The sequence below is a fragment of the Lates calcarifer genome, linkage group LG7_1 (assembly GCF_001640805.2).
Source record: "Lates calcarifer isolate ASB-BC8 linkage group LG7_1, TLL_Latcal_v3, whole genome shotgun sequence".
In the NCBI taxonomy this organism is placed as follows: domain Eukaryota; kingdom Metazoa; phylum Chordata; class Actinopteri; family Centropomidae; genus Lates; species Lates calcarifer.
This window is the reverse complement of record NC_066839.1, coordinates 10,804,115-10,825,108: the sequence shown is the minus strand read 5'-3', so window position 1 is coordinate 10,825,108 and position 20,994 is coordinate 10,804,115. Positions and strand designations below refer to the sequence as shown.

Here is a 20,994-nt window from a genome sequence, read left to right as displayed (position 1 = left end):
AAAATCTAGACCTGAAATTTTGACCTTTTTTCACTCCAAACATGACCCGCGCCTGTCGCAGACATCAAAAATTGTGGTGTCAACTTTGTCAAAGAATTCACTCAAAACCTGTCCAAATCCACTTCAAATGACATAAAACATGCCCCTGAGTAGTTTTTAGGTGAAAAATCTAGACCTGAAATTTTGACCTTTTTTCACTCCAAACCATGACCCGCCGCCTGTCGCAGACATCAAAAATTGTGGTGTCAACTTTGTCAAAGAATTCACTCAAAACCTGTCCAAATCCACTTCAAATGACATAAAACATGCCCCTGAGTAGTTTTTAGTGAAAAATCTAGACCTGAAATTTTGACCTTTTTTCACTCCAAACCATGACCCGCCGCCTGTCGCAGACATCAAAAATTGTGGTGTCAACTTTGTCAAAGAATTCACTCAAAACCTGTCCAAATCCACTTCAAATGACATAAAACATGCCCCTGAGTAGTTTTTAGGTGAAAAATCTAGACCTGAAATTTTGACCTTTTTCACTCCAAACCATGACCGCCGCCTGTCGCAGACATCAAAAATTGTGGTGTCAACTTTGTCAAAGAATTCACTCAAAACCTGTCCAAATCCACTTCAAAATGACATAAAACATGCCCCTGGACTAAGTTTTACATAGCACCTGAGTAAATTTTGTTTTTAGGTTGAAAAATCTAGACCTGAAATTTTGACCTTTTTTCACTCCAAACCATGACCCGCCGCCTGTCGCAGACATCAAAAATTGTTGGTGTCAACTTTGTCAAAGAATTCACTCAAAACCTGTCCAAATCCACTTCAAAATGACATAAAACATGCCCCTGATAAGTTACACCTGAGTAGTTTTTTAGGTGAAAAATCCTAGACCTGAAATTTTGACCTTTTTTCACTCCAAACCATGACCGCCGCCTGTCGCAGACATCAAAAATTGTGGTGTCAAACTTTGTCAAAGAATTCACTCAAAACCTGTCCAAATCCACTTCAAATGACATAAAACATGCCCCTGAGTAGTTTTTAGGTGAAAAATCTAGACCTGAAATTTTGACCTTTTTTCACTCCAAACCATGACCCGCCGCCTGTCGCAGACATCAAAAATTGTGGTGTCAACTTTGGTCAAAGAATTCACTCAAAACCTGTCCAAATCCACTTCAAATGACATAAAACATGCCCCTGACTAAGTTTTACATACCCTGAGTAGTTTTTAGGTGAAAAATCTAGACCTGAAATTTTGACCTTTTTTCACTCCAAACCATGACCCACCGCCTGTCAGCAGACATCAAAAATTGTGGTGTCAACTTTGTCAAAGAATTCACTCAAACCTGTCCAAATCCACTTCAAATGACATAAAACATGCCCCTGAGTAGTTTTTTAGGGTGAAAAATCTAGACCTGAAATTTTGACCTTTTTTCACTCCAAACCATGACCCGCCGCCTGTCGCAGACATCAAAAATTGTGGTGTCAACTTTGTCAAAGAATTCACTCAAAACCTGTCCAAATCCACTTCAAATGACATAAAACATGCCCCTGAGTAGTTTTTAGGTGAAAAATCTAGACCTGAAATTTTGACCTTTTTTCACTCCAAACGATGACCCGCCCCTGTCGCAGACATCAAAAATTGTGGTGTCAACTTTGTCAAAGAATTCACTCAAAACCTGTCCAAATCCACTTCAAATGACATAAAACATGCCCCTGACTAAGTTTACATACCCCTGAGTAGTTTTTAGGGTGAAAAATCTAGACCTGAAATTTTGACCTTTTTTCACTCCAAACCATGACCCGCCGCCTGTCGCAGACATCAAAAATTGTGGTGTCAACTTTGTCAAAGAATTCACTCAAAACCTGTCCAAATCCACTTCAAATGACATAAAACATGCCCCTGACTAAGTTTTACATACCCTGAGTAGTTTTTAGGTGAAAAATCTAGACCTGAAATTTTGACCTTTTTTCACTCCAAACGCATGACCCGCCGCCTGTCGCAGACATCAAAAATTGTGGTGTCAACTTTGGTCAAAGAATTCACTCAAAACCTGTCCAAATCCACTTCAAATGACATAAAACATGCCCCTGAGTAGTTTTTAGGTGAAAAATCTAGACCTGAAATTTTGACCTTTTTTTCACTCCAAACCATGACCCGCCGCCTGTCGCAGACATCAAAATTGTGGTGTCAACTTTGTCAAAGAATTCACTCAAAACCTGTCCAAATCCACTTCAAATGACATAAAACATGCCCCTGAGTTAGTTTTTAGGTGAAAAATCTAGACCTGAAATTTGACCTTTTTCACTCCAAACGATGACCCGCCTGTCGCAGACATCAAAAATTGTGGTGTCAACTTTGTCAAAGAATTCACTCAAAACCTGTCCAAATCCACTTCAAATGACATAAACATGCCCCTGAGTAGTTTTTAGGCGAAAAATCTAGACCTGAAATTTTGACCTTTTTTCACTCCAAACCATGACCCGCCGCTGTCGCAGACATCAAAAATTGTGGTGTCAACTTTGTCAAAGAATTCACTCAAAACCTGTCCAAATCCACTTCAAATGACATAAAACATGCCCCTGAGTAGTTTTTAGGCGAAAAATCTAGACCTGAAATTTTGACCTTTTTTCACTCCAAACCATGACCCGCCGCCTGTCGCAGACATCAAAAATTGTGGTGTCAACTTTGTCAAGGAATTCACTCAAAACCTGTCCAAATCCACTTCAAATGACATAAAACATGCCCCTGACTAAGTTTTACATACCCCTGAGTAGTTTTTAGGTGAAAAATCTAGACCTGAAATTTTGACCTTTTTTCACTCCAAACCATGACCCGCCTGTCGCAGACATCAAAAATTGTGGTGTCAACTTTGTCAAAGAATTCACTCAAAACCTGTCCAAATCCACTTCAAATGACATAAAACATGCCCCTGAGTAGTTTTTAGGCGAAAAATCTAGACCTGAAATTTTGACCTTTTTTCACTCCAAACCATGACCCGCCGCCTGTCGCAGACATCAAAAATTGTGGTGTCAACTTTGTCAAAGAATTCACTCAAAACCTGTCCAAATCCACTTCAAATGACATAAAACATGCCCCTGAGTAGTTTTTAGGTGAAAAATCTAGACCTGAAATTTTGACCTTTTTTCACTCCAAACCATGACCCGCCGCCTGTCGCAGACATCAAAAATTGTGGTGTCAACTTTGTCAAAGAATTCACTCAAAACCTGTCCAAATCCACTTCAAATAACATAAAACATGCCCCTGAGTAGTTTTTAGGTGAAAAATCTAGACCTGAAATTTTGACCTTTTTTCACTCCAAACCATGACCCGCCGCCTGTCGCAGACATCAAAAATTGTGGTGTCAACTTTGTCAAAGAATTCACTCAAAACCTGTCCAAATCCACTTCAAATGACATAAAACATGCCCCTGACTAAGTTTTACATAGCCCTGAGTAGTTTTTAGGTGAAAAATCTAGACCTGAAATTTTGACCTTTTTTCACTCCAAACCATGACCCGCCGCCTGTCGCAGACATCAAAAATTGTGGTGTCAACTTTGTCAAAGAATTCACTCAAAACCTGTCCAAATCCACTTCAAATGACATAAAACATGCCCCTGACTAAGTTTTACATACCCCTGAGTAGTTTTTAGGTGAAAAATCTAGACCTGAAATTTTGACCTTTTTTCACTCCAAACCATGACCCGCCGCCTGTCGCAGACATCAAAAATTGTGGTGTCAACTTTGTCAAAGAATTCACTCAAAACCTGTCCAAATCCACTTCAAATGACATAAAACATGCCCCTGAGTAGTTTTTAGGCGAAAAATCTAGACCTGAAATTTTGACCTTTTTTCACTCCAAACCATGACCCGCCGCCTGTCGCAGACATCAAAAATTGTGGTGTCAACTTTGTCAAAGAATTCACTCAAAACCTGTCCAAATCCACTTCAAATGACATAAAACATGCCCCTGACTAAGTTTTACATACCCCTGAGTAGTTTTTAGGTGAAAAATCTAGACCTGAAATTTTGACCTTTTTTCACTCCAAACCATGACCCACCGCCTGTCACAGACATCAAAAATTGTGGTGTCAACTTTGTCAAAGAATTCACTCAAAACCTGTCCAAATCCACTTCAAATGACATAAAACATGCCCCTGAGTAGTTTTTAGGTGAAAAATCTAGACCTGAAATTTTGACCTTTTTTCACTCCAAACCATGACCCGCCGCCTGTCGCAGACATCAAAAATTGTGGTGTCAACTTTGTCAAAGAATTCACTCAAAACCTGTCCAAATCCACTTCAAATGACATAAAACATGCCCCTGAGTAGTTTTTAGGTGAAAAATCTAGACCTGAAATTTTGACCTTTTTTCACTCCAAACGATGACCCGCCTGTCGCAGACATCAAAAATTGTGGTGTCAACTTTGTCAAAGAATTCACTCAAAACCTGTCCAAATCCACTTCAAATGACATAAAACATGCCCCTGACTAAGTTTTACATACCCTGAGTAGTTTTTAGGTGAAAAATCTAGACCTGAAATTTTGACCTTTTTTCACTCCAAACCATGACCCGCCGCCTGTCGCAGACATCAAAAATTGTGGTGTCAACTTTGTCAAAGAATTCACTCAAAACCTGTCCAAATCCACTTCAAATGACATAAAACATGCCCCTGACTAAGTTTTACATACCCTGAGTAGTTTTTAGGTGAAAAATCTAGACCTGAAATTTTGACCTTTTTTTCACTCCAAACGATGACCCGCCGCCTGTCGCAGACATCAAAAATTGTGGTGTCAACTTTGTCAAAGAATTCACTCAAAACCTGTCCAAATCCACTTCAAATGACATAAAACATGCCCCTGAGTAGTTTTTAGGTGAAAAATCTAGACCTGAAATTTTGACCTTTTTTCACTCCAAACCATGACCCCGCCTGTCGCAGACATCAAAAATTGTGGTGTCAACTTTGTCAAAGAATTCACTCAAAACCTGTCCAAATCCACTTCAAATGACATAAAACATGCCCCTGAGTAGTTTTTAGGTGAAAAATCTAGACCTGAAATTTTGACCTTTTTTCACTCCAAACGATGACCCGCCTGTCGCAGACATCAAAAATTGTGGTGTCAACTTTGTCAAAGAATTCACTCAAAACCTGTCCAAATCCACTTCAAATGACATAAAACATGCCCCTGACTAAGTTTTACATACCCCTGAGTAGTTTTTAGGTGAAAAATCTAGACCTGAAATTTTGACCTTTTTTCACTCCAAACCATGACCCGCCGCCTGTCGCAGACATCAAAAATTGTGGTGTCAACTTTGTCAAAGAATTCACTCAAAACCTGTCCAAATCCACTTCAAATGACATAAAACATGCCCCTGACTAAGTTTTACATACCCTGAGTAGTTTTTAGGTGAAAAATCTAGACCTGAAATTTTGACCTTTTTTCACTCCAAACGATGACCCGCCGCCTGTCGCAGACATCAAAAATTGTGGTGTCAACTTTGTCAAAGAATTCACTCAAAACCTGTCCAAATCCACTTCAAATGACATAAAACATGCCCCTGAGTAGTTTTTAGGTGAAAAATCTAGACCTGAAATTTTGACCTTTTTTCACTCCAAACCATGACCCGCCTGTCGCAGACATCAAAAATTGTGGTGTCAACTTTGTCAAAGAATTCACTCAAAACCTGTCCAAATCCACTTCAAATGACATAAAACATGCCCCTGAGTAGTTTTTAGGTGAAAAATCTAGACCTGAAATTTTGACCTTTTTTCACTCCAAACGATGACCCGCCTGTCGCAGACATCAAAAATTGTGGTGTCAACTTTGTCAAAGAATTCACTCAAAACCTGTCCAAATCCACTTCAAATGACATAAAACATGCCCCTGAGTAGTTTTTAGGCGAAAAATCTAGACCTGGAATTTTGACCTTTTTTCACTCCAAACCATGACCCGCCGCCTGTCGCAGACATCAAAAATTGTGGTGTCAACTTTGTCAAAGAATTCACTCAAAACCTGTCCAAATCCACTTCAAATGACATAAAACATGCCCCTGACTAAGTTTTACATAGCCCTGAGTAGTTTTTAGGTGAAAAATCTAGACCTGAAATTTTGACCTTTTTTCACTCCAAACCATGACCCGCCGCCTGTCGCAGACATCAAAAATTGTGGTGTCAACTTTGTCAAAGAATTCACTCAAAACCTGTCCAAATCCACTTCAAATGACATAAAACATGCCCCTGACTAAGTTTTACATACCCCTGAGTAGTTTTTAGGTGAAAAATCTAGACCTGAAATTTTGACCTTTTTTCACTCCAAACGATGACCCGCCGCCTGTCGCAGACATCAAAAATTGTGGTGTCAACTTTGTCAAAGAATTCACTCAAAACCTGTCCAAATCCACTTCAAATAACATAAAACATGCCCCTGAGTAGTTTTTAGGTGAAAAATCTAGACCTGAAATTTTGACCTTTTTTCACTCCAAACCATGACCCGCCGCCTGTCGCAGACATCAAAAATTGTGGTGTCAACTTTGTCAAAGAATTCACTCAAAACCTGTCCAAATCCACTTCAAATGACATAAAACATGCCCCTGACTAAGTTTTACATACCCCTGAGTAGTTTTTAGGTGAAAAATCTAGACCTGAAATTTTGACCTTTTTTCACTCCAAACGATGACCCGCCGCCTGTCGCAGACATCAAAAATTGTGGTGTCAACTTTGTCAAAGAATTCACTCAAAACCTGTCCAAATCCACTTCAAATAACATAAAACATGCCCCTGAGTAGTTTTTAGGTGAAAAATCTAGACCTGAAATTTTGACCTTTTTTCACTCCAAACCATGACCCGCCGCCTGTCGCAGACATCAAAAATTGTGGTGTCAACTTTGTCAAAGAATTCACTCAAAACCTGTCCAAATCCACTTCAAATGACATAAAACATGCCCCTGAGTAGTTTTTAGGCGAAAAATCTAGACCTGAAATTTTGACCTTTTTTCACTCCAAACCATGACCCGCCGCCTGTCGCAGACATCAAAAATTGTGGTGTCAACTTTGTCAAAGAATTCACTCAAAACCTGTCCAAATCCACTTCAAATGACATAAAACATGCCCCTGACTAAGTTTTACATACCCCTGAGTAGTTTTTAGGTGAAAAATCTAGACCTGAAATTTTGACCTTTTTTCACTCCAAACCATGACCCGCCGCCTGTCGCAGACATCAAAAATTGTGGTGTCAACTTTGTCAAAGAATTCACTCAAAACCTGTCCAAATCCACTTCAAATGACATAAAACATGCCCCTGAGTAGTTTTTAGGTGAAAAATCTAGACCTGAAATTTTGACCTTTTTTCACTCCAAACCATGACCCGCCGCCTGTCGCAGACATCAAAAATTGTGGTGTCAACTTTGTCAAAGAATTCACTCAAAACCTGTCCAAATCCACTTCAAATGACATAAAACATGCCCCTGAGTAGTTTTTAGGTGAAAAATCTAGACCTGAAATTTTGACCTTTTTTCACTCCAAACCATGACCCGCTGCCTGTCGCAGTCACCAAAAACAGTGATGTTAAGTTTTTCAACAAACTCACTAAAAACCGGTCCAAACCAGCTCTAACAAGTGTTTCCTTGTAGTTAAATGTTGTCTGGAATAACATCTTTTTTTTTTTAAGACTTATTTTTTGCATCTACATTGTTGAAAAATACTAATTAATACCAATTAAACTAATAAGTTATGGCAGCTTTAATTTGTTGCTATTTGTTCCAGACAAGAGATTTCAAATTGTCAAACTGCAGCTGAGGTAATGAGTCCGACTGAAAAGAAAAAACTAACACTGACCTTATGGGAATGTCCTCACGTCTGTCTCTTCTCTCTGTGACTTAATGGTTATAGTTTGAATCCTGTGGAGAAAAACACAAAAAATATGAATATAAACATGCAACTTTTAACACATCAAAATAAAAGCACAGAGAGTTTCTTAGTATGTCAAAAGGTAAGAGAAGTAAAAGACACTCTATCTACAAGGAAACCAGAGTGTAGACTGGTTCTGGACTAATCAGAACTAGCCCAAGAGTTACATTTTATTCCTACACAAAGACAGAAGAAACTGCTCTGACTGGAGAACTGACTCCACCAGCTCCTGATATTCACACAACAGCAGTGTATGGAAATGTTTTTTTCAAAGCCAAAATGAAGCAAAATGACAGTGTTTCTAGTGTGTGACACTGAAATGAATAAGTTCGGCACATATTTATGATTTATTGTACTAATGACAAAGGCAGAGAGAAGGGGACAGAGAAAGAGACAAAGAGAGAATGAGACAGCGAGAGAGAATGAGACACGGAAAAAGAGAGGGTGGGAAAGGGAGGGAGAAAGCAAAACAGGGAGAGAGAATGAGACAGAGAGAGGGAGACAAAGAAAAAGAAACAAAGGGGGAGAGAGAATGAGACATGGGGACATTGTACAAAGACACTCTGTGATCATGGACAACATCTCTGTGATCGTGGACAAAGTGGTGACACCTAGAGGAAATAAAAAGAGAAATATACAAAAGGAAAATGATGAATACACTATGACCTGTTCCTCATCAACAGTTTAACCCCAAAACACACATAAATATTCAACATTACAGCTGAACCAGAACATTTTTTAAACATTAGAGGAGTGTCTCAGAAAACAGACTGTTTACGGTCACATATGACAAGAGGAAGCATCACATCTTTAGGAATCAATAACAAAAAACATTTTCAAAAAATTGACTAAAATTATTATCTTAAATCTTATGTTTCTATATTAATAGTTTGTCAGCTAATCACTGGTGGAATCATGTATTACTATTGTTACTGTGAACTGCATAATAAAAACTTTCACTTAAGTACATTTTTGAAAGCAGGGTTTTAACTTGTGGTATTTTTAAATATACTTCAGTCCACAGACAGAAAATTAACTGACAACTATTTTGAGTTTTTAAAAATTATAATAACTAGTACTATTTTTCTGACAATTTAAGGACATGATTAAGCAGTTCTTATTTTATTCAATACTAAACTAATTACATACCAAGGATTTAAACAATAACACTCTTACTAACAGTAATAATTCAGCTCATCAACACATTTTTTCAGACTGGGTAAATCTTTAGGACACATACCTGTTGGTTTGTAAGGTGAGAGCTGGTGTTTCTGTCCAGGCTGCGGCAGCTAAATCAGTAAACCTGGAAAACACAAGTAAAACACTTGAAAAACAAATAACCTCATTAATAAAGAATAGTTCACCTCCAAAACTTGAACAATGTAGAAGAACACTGAAAACACTAGAACCTTGACAATCAAACCTTGAGTTTTGAGGTGAATATATTAATTATGTCACTAGAATATAACTTGAGAAAAACATTTTTTATAATAATTTCTAACAGTAATTTCAGCTCATACATGGCGACCTATTGTTGAAGGTTAAAACTTGTGGACGAGCACAGAGTTAAAATCTAGTTTTCAAGCCTGTATTTAACACCACAAACAAATTTCCAATCAATAATAGACACAGTGGGACAGCTATGGACGTTGATGCTCAACTACCACACTGAAACACAAAATGACCACAAAGAAACATTAAATGACCTGGAATAGACACAAAACCACCAAGACACAATACGGTGCAAAACAACCACAAAGAAGCTGACCATAAGTATATGAAAAACAACCAGCTAGAGATGCAAAACGATGCAATATCACTACAAATAGACACAAAATGACCACATCGACATGATCTGTAGAATAAATGTAAAGAGATCCAAACGGAAAAACAGAAAAACTGACCACTTAAGAGTTACCACCCTCCACAACTCGTCAGGGACGCTTTAGTCACAGAAACACACACTTGAACCCAAGCAATTAAAAATGTTAGTACTAACGCTCGATTTTAATGCTAATGCTCGCCACTAATGCTAATGCTAACACCAGGTAGAGACGCAAAATTATATAAAATGACCACTCATATCCACGAACCGGTGACGACATGATAAGCCACCATAAACGGAGTTAAATGACCAGGATGGAACACAAAATGACAAAAAGACGCAAAATGTCAGTAAAGTAAAAACATACGAACAGGGATTTACACAGATTGTAGCCCACTCTGTTACCATCTGTCCATGGTGGGGGTCCACAACTCATGTAAGGGACACCTCAGTCACAGACACACAAACACACTCTTACCAACGCGATATAAACGACTGAAAATGGAGTTAAACGATATCATTACAAGGCCATGCTAATGCTAGCACTCGCCACTAATGCTAGCCGCTAACTGTTGGTCTTACCTTCGAGCTGCAGGTGTGTTCAGTGTCTCACTTGTGTTCTACAAAAAAAAACAAGCTCCAGCATTTGTTTCAGCTTTCAGCAGCGACGGGCAGGTGAGGCCTCGTGAAGTTCTGAGGCTTTCCTTCTAATTGTGCCGGAAAAGATTCAACAACAAAGAACAGTGACATCTGTAGTTCTCATAATACATTCAGGGTAGTGACAAACAGAGGCAATGGTTCAAACTTGGTTGGTGGGCAACGGAGAAAATGATCAGCATTCCCGGGAACTTAAGGTGGAGGTACTGCAGGACCAGCTCCATCTGTGATCTTCTACATGATGAGGATTTACCACACTGACACAGTTGAAGCCTTGAATAAATAAATAAATGTGAATGGATGACAGGTTTAATGAACTTAAGTCACCATATACTGTATATAAAAAGGTAAGACACTACACAGATCACATAAACTGTACTTACTAATACTTAATAAATAATAAAAAAATACATTGAAGAAAACTGGTGGGAGTTATGAAAAATTGCCTACAGTGTCATATCAGTGAATCCTTTCGAGATTATATTAATAAAAAATACCTTTGAGAATAAAGGCTGACAAGTGACTGATAAATGCAATGCTAAACCACAAAATCAAAATATATTGTGTGAAAATGAAGGCTTGGCTTTGAGTCATTTATCCAGTTTTACCTTTATTTTTATTTTTTAATAAGTTACTTTCAGTTTTGTGAGTATTGGCTACGGTCTTACTGTTAAGTTAAAATTTTGAGAATTAGGCTCATCCAATAGAGTAACTATGTTATGGTGTTAATTGTTAAAATCTGGATGAGGGATCTTTTATGTTATTATTTTATTTTTCATCTTTATTTTTCAGTTTTCCCTCTGAGGGATTGCCACCTTATCGTGGTCAGGGGGTCTGCGTGCCAGTGACCCCAGGAGCCATTCCTACAGAAGATTAGTCTTCAGGTGGGACACCCAAGCTGGACAGGTCGTAGGGCAGAGGCCTGGCAAAATGCAATCCACTTCTTCAGGTTGGGGGCTGGATACATAGCTAATAATAAAAATAATTCCATGGAGAAAACACTGTCATAGGTACAAAAAAAAATGCCCCGCACAAAATGTGTGTAAAACAGTCTCCCAGAAAATTGCTCCTGTAGCACGACGTGTACCAACAATGCTCCCTTCACATGTCTGATTGGCCCCTCATATGTGGCTGCCTAGGACCGACCCTGTGCCTATACATGATGCTGACCCTGGTGCTTGTCTTACCTAAAATTTAATGTCTGTCTGATCCTAATTCAAACCCTAAATACCTTGCTGTGACTGTTGTGAACTTGTGTGCCTCTTGGTAGCATATGGCTGTAATCAGTCTCTTGGATGGTTGCACAGGGTCAGCAAAGCGGTGCTGGATCACGATCTGCAGGCTGTTGTGTTAGCAGCTGCCCATCAATCTGGTATGTGAAGCAGCATGGGATATTTTAAGAAAGTTACAGTCACATTTTAGGCCGAACACACATTTTCAGAAACAAACTGTCTTAAAGTAAATCCAAGACATTAGCTGCAATAGTTAAGAGGACATTTATTTTGAAGGCTGTAAAATGATGGACTGCATTAATTATTGTTAACCAGTTTTCAGCTGTTGATATAAACCTATCCTAGACATCCTTAAAATGCCAAGAATAGGTTCATAGCCACCAAAAACCAAAATACAAATCATCAAGTTATTAAACTTTTTTTCCTTCCTGAGAATCTTATCTGGAATGCAAATGAATACAAAATAATAAATTAAACTGGCAAAAAAGGAAACACTGAACACAAACCAGGACAACTAAAAGGTACAAACAATGGAGATTAGGATGGTAAAGTGAAATACGTAGATGACAGTCACATATTAGCTTATGGTTACTGTTCTCTGCATGATTTTGTTTTTGCATGAGTGATGAGAAACATGCACTCTGAATACCTGCTAGAGAATTAGAAATTAGTGTTAGCTGGGATCAGTAACACTTCACACACTTTCATGATAATCTTCTGAGAGAGAAAACAGACCATAATGCACGCTCAAACAGTAAGATAATCCTACTTGAAATTAAAGACAAATTAGTATCCAGTTTTTTGACCAAACCCCTAATTTTGCTGCAGAATTTCAGGAGTCACCTCAGAAAAAGTGCAGTATATTTATACAGTTTTATAATGCATTGCAGTAGAAACACTGGTATTTGGCAAACTCAATCTTTTAAACTTTAGATTAAACTAACTGCGCCCCATAAATGCTTTTTAGTGTTATTTTTATTTGCCTACATTCTCAACTAATGACCTGTCCCAAGTATTGAATCTATGCTAAAATACACTGCTGGTCTGGTCAAAGTCATTCATTCATGCACACATTGTTGGAATTCTCTGAATTCATAATCGAGTGCTTACTATTTAACCCTCATTTATACCTAATTAAACAAAGTAAACAGAATGTTAGAAACCAAAACTATAACAACTGACTTGACTATGTCACACAATTGCACTAGCTATGCACAGAGGTTCCTCTCACGCACTTACTGGAACTCTTAGCAAGGTTTGGCACTTAGAACAGTCCTGGATGACTAATATACATACAAGACTTTTGGCACTTTTTTTTTTATTTGTGGACACCATTTCCATTCCAGCTTTTAGGACACTAATCCTGTCATAGCAATGTCTTGGGCAATGTCTCTGAAGTCCACTCATACAGTAAACATCCCAGCGACCAACATTTAGAATATTTCTCAACACATTAATCTTGTGCTGATCTCTCCTGGAGATTACAGCAATGATAGGTTTTTTTTCTTTGTACATAAACAAACCCAAAACAAGCTCAAGTTAAAACAAAATTTGAGTCAAGCAAAATTAGCTTAACATTACTTCCCATTGTCCTTGGTCAATTTTTAAATAGAGCATTTTGTCCTCCCAATAACTCAACCCTATAGTCCTCAGCACTGAGCCTGTCATGATAGGAGTCTATTGCAGATGGAAAACAGAGCTTGTGAAAGCACGAGCGTCAGGATCCACACACCCCCTGAACACACCTCACTTTTCTAGGGGTTGCTGAAAGACGGGGAATGCTCCCCCTTTGCCTTCAGGCTGCCTCCAGCTATCTCCAGCCAATTCTAGCCAATCAGCTTTTCTTTGGCTACATACACGGTTCATCAAACAGCCCTTAGGGATGAACCAGCCAGCTGTTGGCATCCTCCAGGTCTGTGTCCAGCTCCTCGTCTTCATCTAGAGGCTCCGGGGTTCGGAGGGACAGCTCCCGCAGGAAAGCGGGTGAGTAGGCAGGAGGTTGGGAGACAGACTTGAGGCCAATTTTTTTCTTCATTAGGTGGAACTGGTCACGGATGAAGTTGTAGAACTCGTACTCATAGCGCATGCGGTGGTACAGCACCTGCAGGGCCTCCAGGGTGGGTGTGTGTTTACGCACTGTGCCGGTCATGTTCCCCATCTTTCTGTAGTCTGTAAGATGATGAAAAAAAAAAAAAAAACACACACACAACAAGAGGAAGTCAGTTGCATGCATCCAGTTAAAGAATCAGAAAAGAACATAAAAATACAGGTGCCTAAACTTCAGTTTTGAAAGGGAACAGCAGCTACAAATGGGATTTTTCAACAAAAAGGCATTTTGGAACACAAGTGTACCAGGGCTCTTGTAAATGTTGAGTACTCCAGTAAAGTAATGAGGTAAGAGCCTCTCCAACAGGAGAAGAACATCCTCCAGCTCCTCCAGGATACCCACAAGGAGGTAGTTCTCCAACACATTTTGTTTGGCCCTCTCTAAGGCCCATACTCCCGGCTCCCTAGTATGGAAAGAAGAACAATGAGAGTGAGACAGAAAACTCAACAGAAGCCTTACAAGACAAGAAATAAAATATCACCAGTTTCTCAAAGAGCAGAATGCTAGCATGCCACGTAGGAGTGTGTAGATACCTGCATTGAGGATGCTGTCCACAGAAATAGGGAATGATGTAGAAAACTCTGGGGTTGGAGCACTCAGGGTAGTTCTCTAGAATGCAAACATTGATATCCTGAAAGCAGATAAAAATCCATTAAATTATATATCCCGCCTTCCTTTAGAGTTCTCTTTCCAATCACAAGGAAATATCTCAGAAGAATTGTAATGATTTGCCTCTGCCACTAGAGGGAGCACTTCACTAGTACTTCTGTGAACTCAGACTTCTTGATAGTATCATCTGAGTGGTCAAAGTGCTTTGTCTAACAACATCCTGTGCACAAAGATAAGCCTGTCTCTTCACCTCAGCTGCTCTCAGAGGCTGGGATTCCAAACAAGAAGACAGAGTGATGTATGGATTCAACTGGGGAAAAAAACACTTAATAGAAGTCAAAACTAAAGTGATGTGATCAGAGTTGTGAACTTTGTCTGAATGTGGTAGCCATTAAATAATGAAAGGGGAAAAAAACACAGAAGGAAAGATTAAAAACACACATGCAGGAGTGAAGCTGGCCAGCCGCTGAGTGCTGTGGAACCAGCAGTCAAATCCATGTCAGGTGACGTAAGCCTTATGGATGGCAACAAGTCCTGAGCAACAAAACACTCCACGAGGCATGACTCACACACACAAACACGCACAGACACACATGCACACACACAGAAACGCCACATGCTTGTGCTCATATACGCACGCATGCAGTAGCACCAGGCTACATGCATGAGGCAAAAGACGTTGATAGGCCTACGTACGAAAGCGAATAGGATCTGAAAGTGGCAGCGAATTGAAAGTGTAATGATTACGTCAAAGCTTGCCCTTTAGATTTATGCGCTGATAAGTCGGTAACGGCTGATTTAAACAGAGCAATTTGTCAAAGCCAACACTGAGGCCAACATGGTCCATCACAGAGATTAAGTTGAGTCAGAATAGGACCAGAGGCCCAGACCTTCCCAGAGGACACAGACTGCTTCTCAGGGTGAGATGTGAGGGGCCTGCAAGCAAACACTGGGGAACCAGGTGACTGAGCTGTGAAAATCACCTCACTGACAGGGGCGTAAACATGGAAGAAACCACATGTATACGAGCATGTATTAGCTTGGATTGTGTGCCTTTCAGATGGCTAAACAGATCTAAGTTAAAGTTAGCCTTTGATCAGTTTTTCAAGATTATTTTGATGCCAGTTTTGTTCTGAGACACTGATATCATAAATCTAAATTATACATCTCGATTTCACTCAAGCTTCTCCTGGGGTAGCAATGACAGCATGAGTGTGAGGGCTTTCACAGAAGTCTATACATAAACTGGGATGACATAAATTACGCACTTGGTCAGTTATTTTTTCCTTGCAGCTGAACACTGTAGTACAACTGTGTCTCTGATTCACCGAGTGGCTGCAGGGTTTGTTTGAACTTTATGACTGTCTACTCTGAGCTGCACTATGCACTGGGAACAGGACTTATTGGTGATCAGTGAAGCAAACCACTGGAAAGCTCTTCAAAGAAACCACAACAAAACCCCAGAGGAACCTTTAGAAAACAGCGCAGCATTGTGTTATTGTTAGTATACGGGTTGTGTCCGGACTTGCGATAAGTTTGCCCTGCTTTTCTTTGATTCATAATTTCAAGAGCCATTTGTTGTTCTTCTTGTGTTTCATTATTCAAAGAACAGTCCGTGTCAGTACATCCAGTGTTATCAATTATGAGAACATCTCCTGACCTGAAATCTACAGTCTCCTCTTTGTGATGAGTGTTACATTTTCTCAAAGGGAAAAAAATAGATTTTGGCAGCATATTCTGTGTGAAAAACTATAAAACACATGCAGAGATTTCAAAAGAAAAGCAAGTTACAGTTGATACTTGAACTAACTTGAACTCAAATGCAACAGTTACAGTACATTTCACACATACAAACTCTTAACTTGCCATGCTAATAAACAGACACTGGACTCCGTGAGACTTTTTCTTTTTCTTTCTTAACCTAATGCAGCACATCACAAAAGCTACCAAGAAAATCACTACAAGCCAAATAAAAAACAGAAATTGTGAAAAAGAAAAACTAGTGACAGCCAGAGTCAAAGAAACAGAGAAAGGTGGACAGGAAGTGACACGTGTGACGCCATTCCCCGACACACATGGCTCACTGCCAGGAAGTCCCTCCTCCGCTTTGCTCCAACACTTGATACAGGGCCCTCATGCCTCAACATTTAGGGGACCTCTGGGAATCCAGCCACAATTCATTTATATACAACTATGCCCAATCAAATAACGCACACACATGGTGGACAGACAATATGCACTCTCTTTAGAAAGCCACATTAGTATTTCGAAGAGAACTCCCGTGTGCACACTCGGGCTCATTGTTCCTATTCTCGCTGTGGATTAAGCCAACTGAGCAGTCAAACACACTGCAGCAAAATAGGCCCTAATCTCTACAACGGCCTCTCGTTTCGCTGAATGGACTGTGTGCATGAATTAAATCAGTAGTAATTGATGATGTAAAGCTTTCCCATGGGACAGTCTGACTTGAGTATCCATCAGGGAGCATGGGAGCAGAAGACCTCAGTTAAATCATTTTTAAACCTGCAATATCAATTTTCTTTGCCACTTGGGGGCAGTGGAAAACAAGCTGTAAACACAACACTGACATATTCTCATCTTTGAAGTTGGTCTTTTGAACAACAATCCATCATTCACTTGGAGTCGCATTTCTGACCACTTGATGAATTTAAGTACAACATTCACTCTGTCGTTTTAGCTCTTTTTATATGTCTCCACCAACTCCTAGTTGGATAACCTTACAGTCACATGACCCATTGTTAATATAAAAATACTGATTGTAACTGCTTTACAGAAAATCCAAACAAAAATGGCATGAAGATATTTTTCTGTGTCCTACAAGAGAAAAACAAAGGAAAACATGTAGGCTGCTTGTTTTGTCAACATCAATAGGTGTGACGAGTCAACCTCATGTCGGTTGCACCTTAGGCAATCAACCCTGTGACAGATACACCACCTTGGTGTTTCTAATGTCAAGACATGCTAGGGCATGGCTGATGCCAGTAAAGCCTGTATCATTTTGTGTCCACATATTTGTTTGAGTGCATGTATGTCATTGTAAATGTCATATTAACTAAGAGCAGATGATTTTCACATGCCGTGGAATTCTCACCTGATCGGACCAGTATTTTCAAACTGTGAGAACTAATCCGTGGTCTTTGAGTTCAGCAGAGGCACTGAATTACCTCATGGATATTTTGCAAGCATATTCACATTGTATTTGGTAGGGCACACATTGTTCTTGGTAGTAAGGCAAATAAATATACAGTTAATTCTATACAGCGCCTTAAATAATCTGACCAGATCTATGCGAGTTGGCTTTTAAACCCATTTCATTCTCAAATAAAAATAATCTCAGTCTTAACTGACAGTCCATGCATATCCTCAGTCCTGTATGTGTGTATACTTAGTACTCTTTGCGCTCAAGTGTCCATGCCTTTGCCTCTGTATAGTGTAGTGTATGTGTGTGTAAAAAGGGGTGTGGGGACTGACGGAAAATCCAAGCCGACCACAGGAATGTCTCAGTAACACGTGCATCAGGTTCTCTCGGCCCCAGCTAGCAAACTGACAGTGTTCTTTCATTGACACCTCTCATATCCACCCAGCGCAGGGCAAGCAGGGCTAATGCACACCAGGCAGGGGATATAATCCAAGACTAGTCTGAACTCTGAATGTTGACATAGCAGGGCACTCATGCTGATTCACACACATGTATCTGAAATGCTATACTTGTGGGGACATTCATCTCGTGGGGACAAAATCTGGACCTAAACTCTCGACACAAGACACTGAAACTTTAAAAATCTCTATTAAGCCTCATTTTAGATATTAACATTCAATCAAATAAATTCCTATTATGTAAAACTGTTGCTGAGAATCAGTGCTGCAGTCTTGCTGCTTTAGGCTGCTGATCTGTCTGATGGAGAGTATCCCACTAACCCTCTCCATCCCTTGAATGCATGTGAACAGCTGCTTCCCACACAACAGCTCACAGAAGCTGAGGGCTCAACTCTCTCCACTCTTAACCCTTAAACCTAATCTTAAAATCTACATGAAAGGTATAATTTGTAGATATTTCAAATTAAACTGATTAATATTTACACTACAAATCAGCTTGTGTTTGTCTGTGATTCTATATGCTTATTCCTAAATTCACCCTTTTTTTATACTTTAGGTTAAAAAAAAAGGGTGAATTTAGACAAGCCACTGTATAGCTATACAAATGTTAGGGTGGCACATACTTGCAGCCACTCTTTCTAGATATGATTTAGCACCTAAGTGCAAGCTATTTTGCTGATTAGGTAAGCTAGGTTGTTGTTGTTGTTGCGTTGAGCACAGTAAGTACAAAGAAGTAATACCAACAACAGCAATGTAAAGCAGTGAGATGAGAAAGCAAAGCAAATCAAGAAATGAAGACATGTCTTTTCGAAGAAGGTGCCATCTAAGAGAAACAACGCCAATACATAACATGATGTCTATGCATTTGGTATGTAACAAAATCTCAGTTCTAGATATGATGGGGAAGAAGGCAAGAGTTGTGATACACTAGACTGATTCAAGGGGGTCACATCCTGTTTTCTAACTATGTAAACAATCCTAAAACACAGAAGTGAGCACCAACAAAATGTTATTACTTTGGAAGCTTTTAGTCAATTTTATCCCCGTCTAAAGCATTTGGTCCTCATAAGTACAGGAGTGTGAACACACATACACGCACGCACGCAAACACACACACAAAAGCACACACACAGGTAAGCGAGTCTACAGCAACATAGCCTCACCCTCCCCTTTAACTGTAGCAAGGGGCCCCGTGGTCTGCATACTTTAATAACTCAACTCACATGGTCCAAAACTCCAGGGAAAGCAGTGCAATACTTAATTACACCCAGTCAGACTCAAGCCAGAATGACATTCACTCCTCCTGTTAGCCTGAGTATGGCTGCAGATATGGAAGGACTGACTTGGAGTATCTGTGTGTGTACCTGGATATTGATTTGCCATTAAATATAGACCAGATATTTATAGAACCATTGTTTTGACCTTTTTTAGTGTTACAATAATTTCCAAATGTAGCCCTTTGTCTTACTTAAGGGGAATTCCAGTCCTATACAAGACCCATCACTTCACTGTTACCTGTACTGTGCGACCTTATACTCAATTGCTCCTCCACAGTGTGAAACTCAGAGATCAAAAAATGGCAACTTGAAAATTAAAGTGCGCCTCCAAATGGCATGTACTGTAAAAGTTGAGATGCATCGCCTTTAGTATGGTGCTACAGGGGTAAACAACTCTGCAAGGCAGATGTAGATGTAGGATACCAAGTTTCTGATGTGGTTATACTAAATCAGGTCTCTAATTGGAATCATAATCAGATTTAAATAATGGGTTTGCATCAGGCTGTCGTGGCCTTAAAATTTGCCTTTTTCCCTCCAGCAACACTACTTGTGGAACATCTTCAAAGAGAACAGAATGTGGTTTTAATATATTTCTGTAGTGAAGAAATGTTCTTTTACTTATATATTAGCATTTAGGAAGTTGATGTTTGTCTCAAGACAACAACAAACTGAGATCACAAACACATGAAACATATTGGTCTGGCTGACACAGGATTTACTATTTATCAGTTATTTAATGACTGAATGGAAGCAGAAAACACTGTATGTCTTTAGGATTGTATGGTTTTTTGTGGAAGATCATACAGTGTATCATTACTATGGCTCTGTGCTACAAATACACCTTAGTATATATGCCTCTATAATTATAATGTACATCAATGTCATACTAGAATAAGAAATTAGTACATGACATTTCAATTCATGTCGTAACTGAGCTTTAGGTTATGAAACCAGCTGGCCTGGATCCAAAACAGATACAAATTTAAAGCACTGTTATTGGCAAGCCGGTGACTCAGTCATAAAGTAACTGTGCAGCTCCATCAAATACTGCAAACGCATTAGTATTTCAAACCATAAACATCCATGGCATTGATTTAGCTAATGTCCATACGAGAGTAAATGGGCTTGTCGGCGCTGGGACTGAGATGAAAGGCAGATAGAGGGGAAGAAAGCTAAAAGATTCAGTGCTTGCTTGACTCTTTAAATAATATTGTTCTAAAGTTTCTTCCATTGGTTCTCTTGGGATCACAACAACATAGTAACCAAATGCGGTGCCTCCTCAAAAGCCACAGTTTACAGCTGTAGTTTAATTACAAGTGCTGTGTATTTGTTTATAGTTAGGGCCTCACTATTTTAGTGTTTTGCTCAAAATACAACCCTCAACATTTCTAAGTGGAACAAAATGTCTTTAAAAGTCAATAATCTATTTTAATTAATATTTCAAATCATTTTTTAAAGAACTGTTTAAAAAAAAAGAGAGAGAGAGAACACAATGACACTTACGACAAAGTATATCTAGTCATCATTTTTCACATGTGGTGGGACCCTGTCAATTCTCTTTATCACAAACATAAGGCAAAGTTATGGTGAGTGATGCACAGCTTTGTATGGAAAGAAAAAAAGGTGATTTGAAAGCCTGTGATTGATGCTTGCCCAAACCACAGATAATTAATTCCTCCCAATCCAACCTTTTTCCAAATTCCAAGGCAGATGCAAAGCTTTGGCCACAAAACTACAGCTAATCAATCAACAAGTCCCATGTGCCTGCAAGG

At 39.3% G+C, this 20,994-nt stretch overlaps 1 protein-coding gene across 3 annotated transcripts in view; it reads right to left on the bottom strand.

Moving 5' to 3' along the window:
* Positions 1 to 11,856: 11,856 nt before the first annotated feature.
* usta (uronyl 2-sulfotransferase a) overlaps positions 11,857 to 20,994 on the bottom strand; it is a 91,593-nt gene continuing 82,455 nt past the window's right edge. Inside the window, exons 7-9 of one of the 3 annotated variants that reach the window (XM_051071865.1) lie at positions 14,252 to 14,349; positions 13,964 to 14,121; positions 11,857 to 13,780 (exon numbers count right to left, since the gene is read on the bottom strand). In XM_051071865.1, coding sequence (XP_050927822.1) covers positions 13,488 to 13,780; positions 13,964 to 14,121; positions 14,252 to 14,349 — 549 coding nt within the window. In that variant the 3' untranslated portion in view covers positions 11,857 to 13,487. The remainder of the gene's footprint in view (positions 13,781 to 13,963; positions 14,122 to 14,251; positions 14,350 to 20,994) is intronic. The other 2 variants (XM_051071866.1, XM_051071867.1) reach the window with 2 other exon arrangements.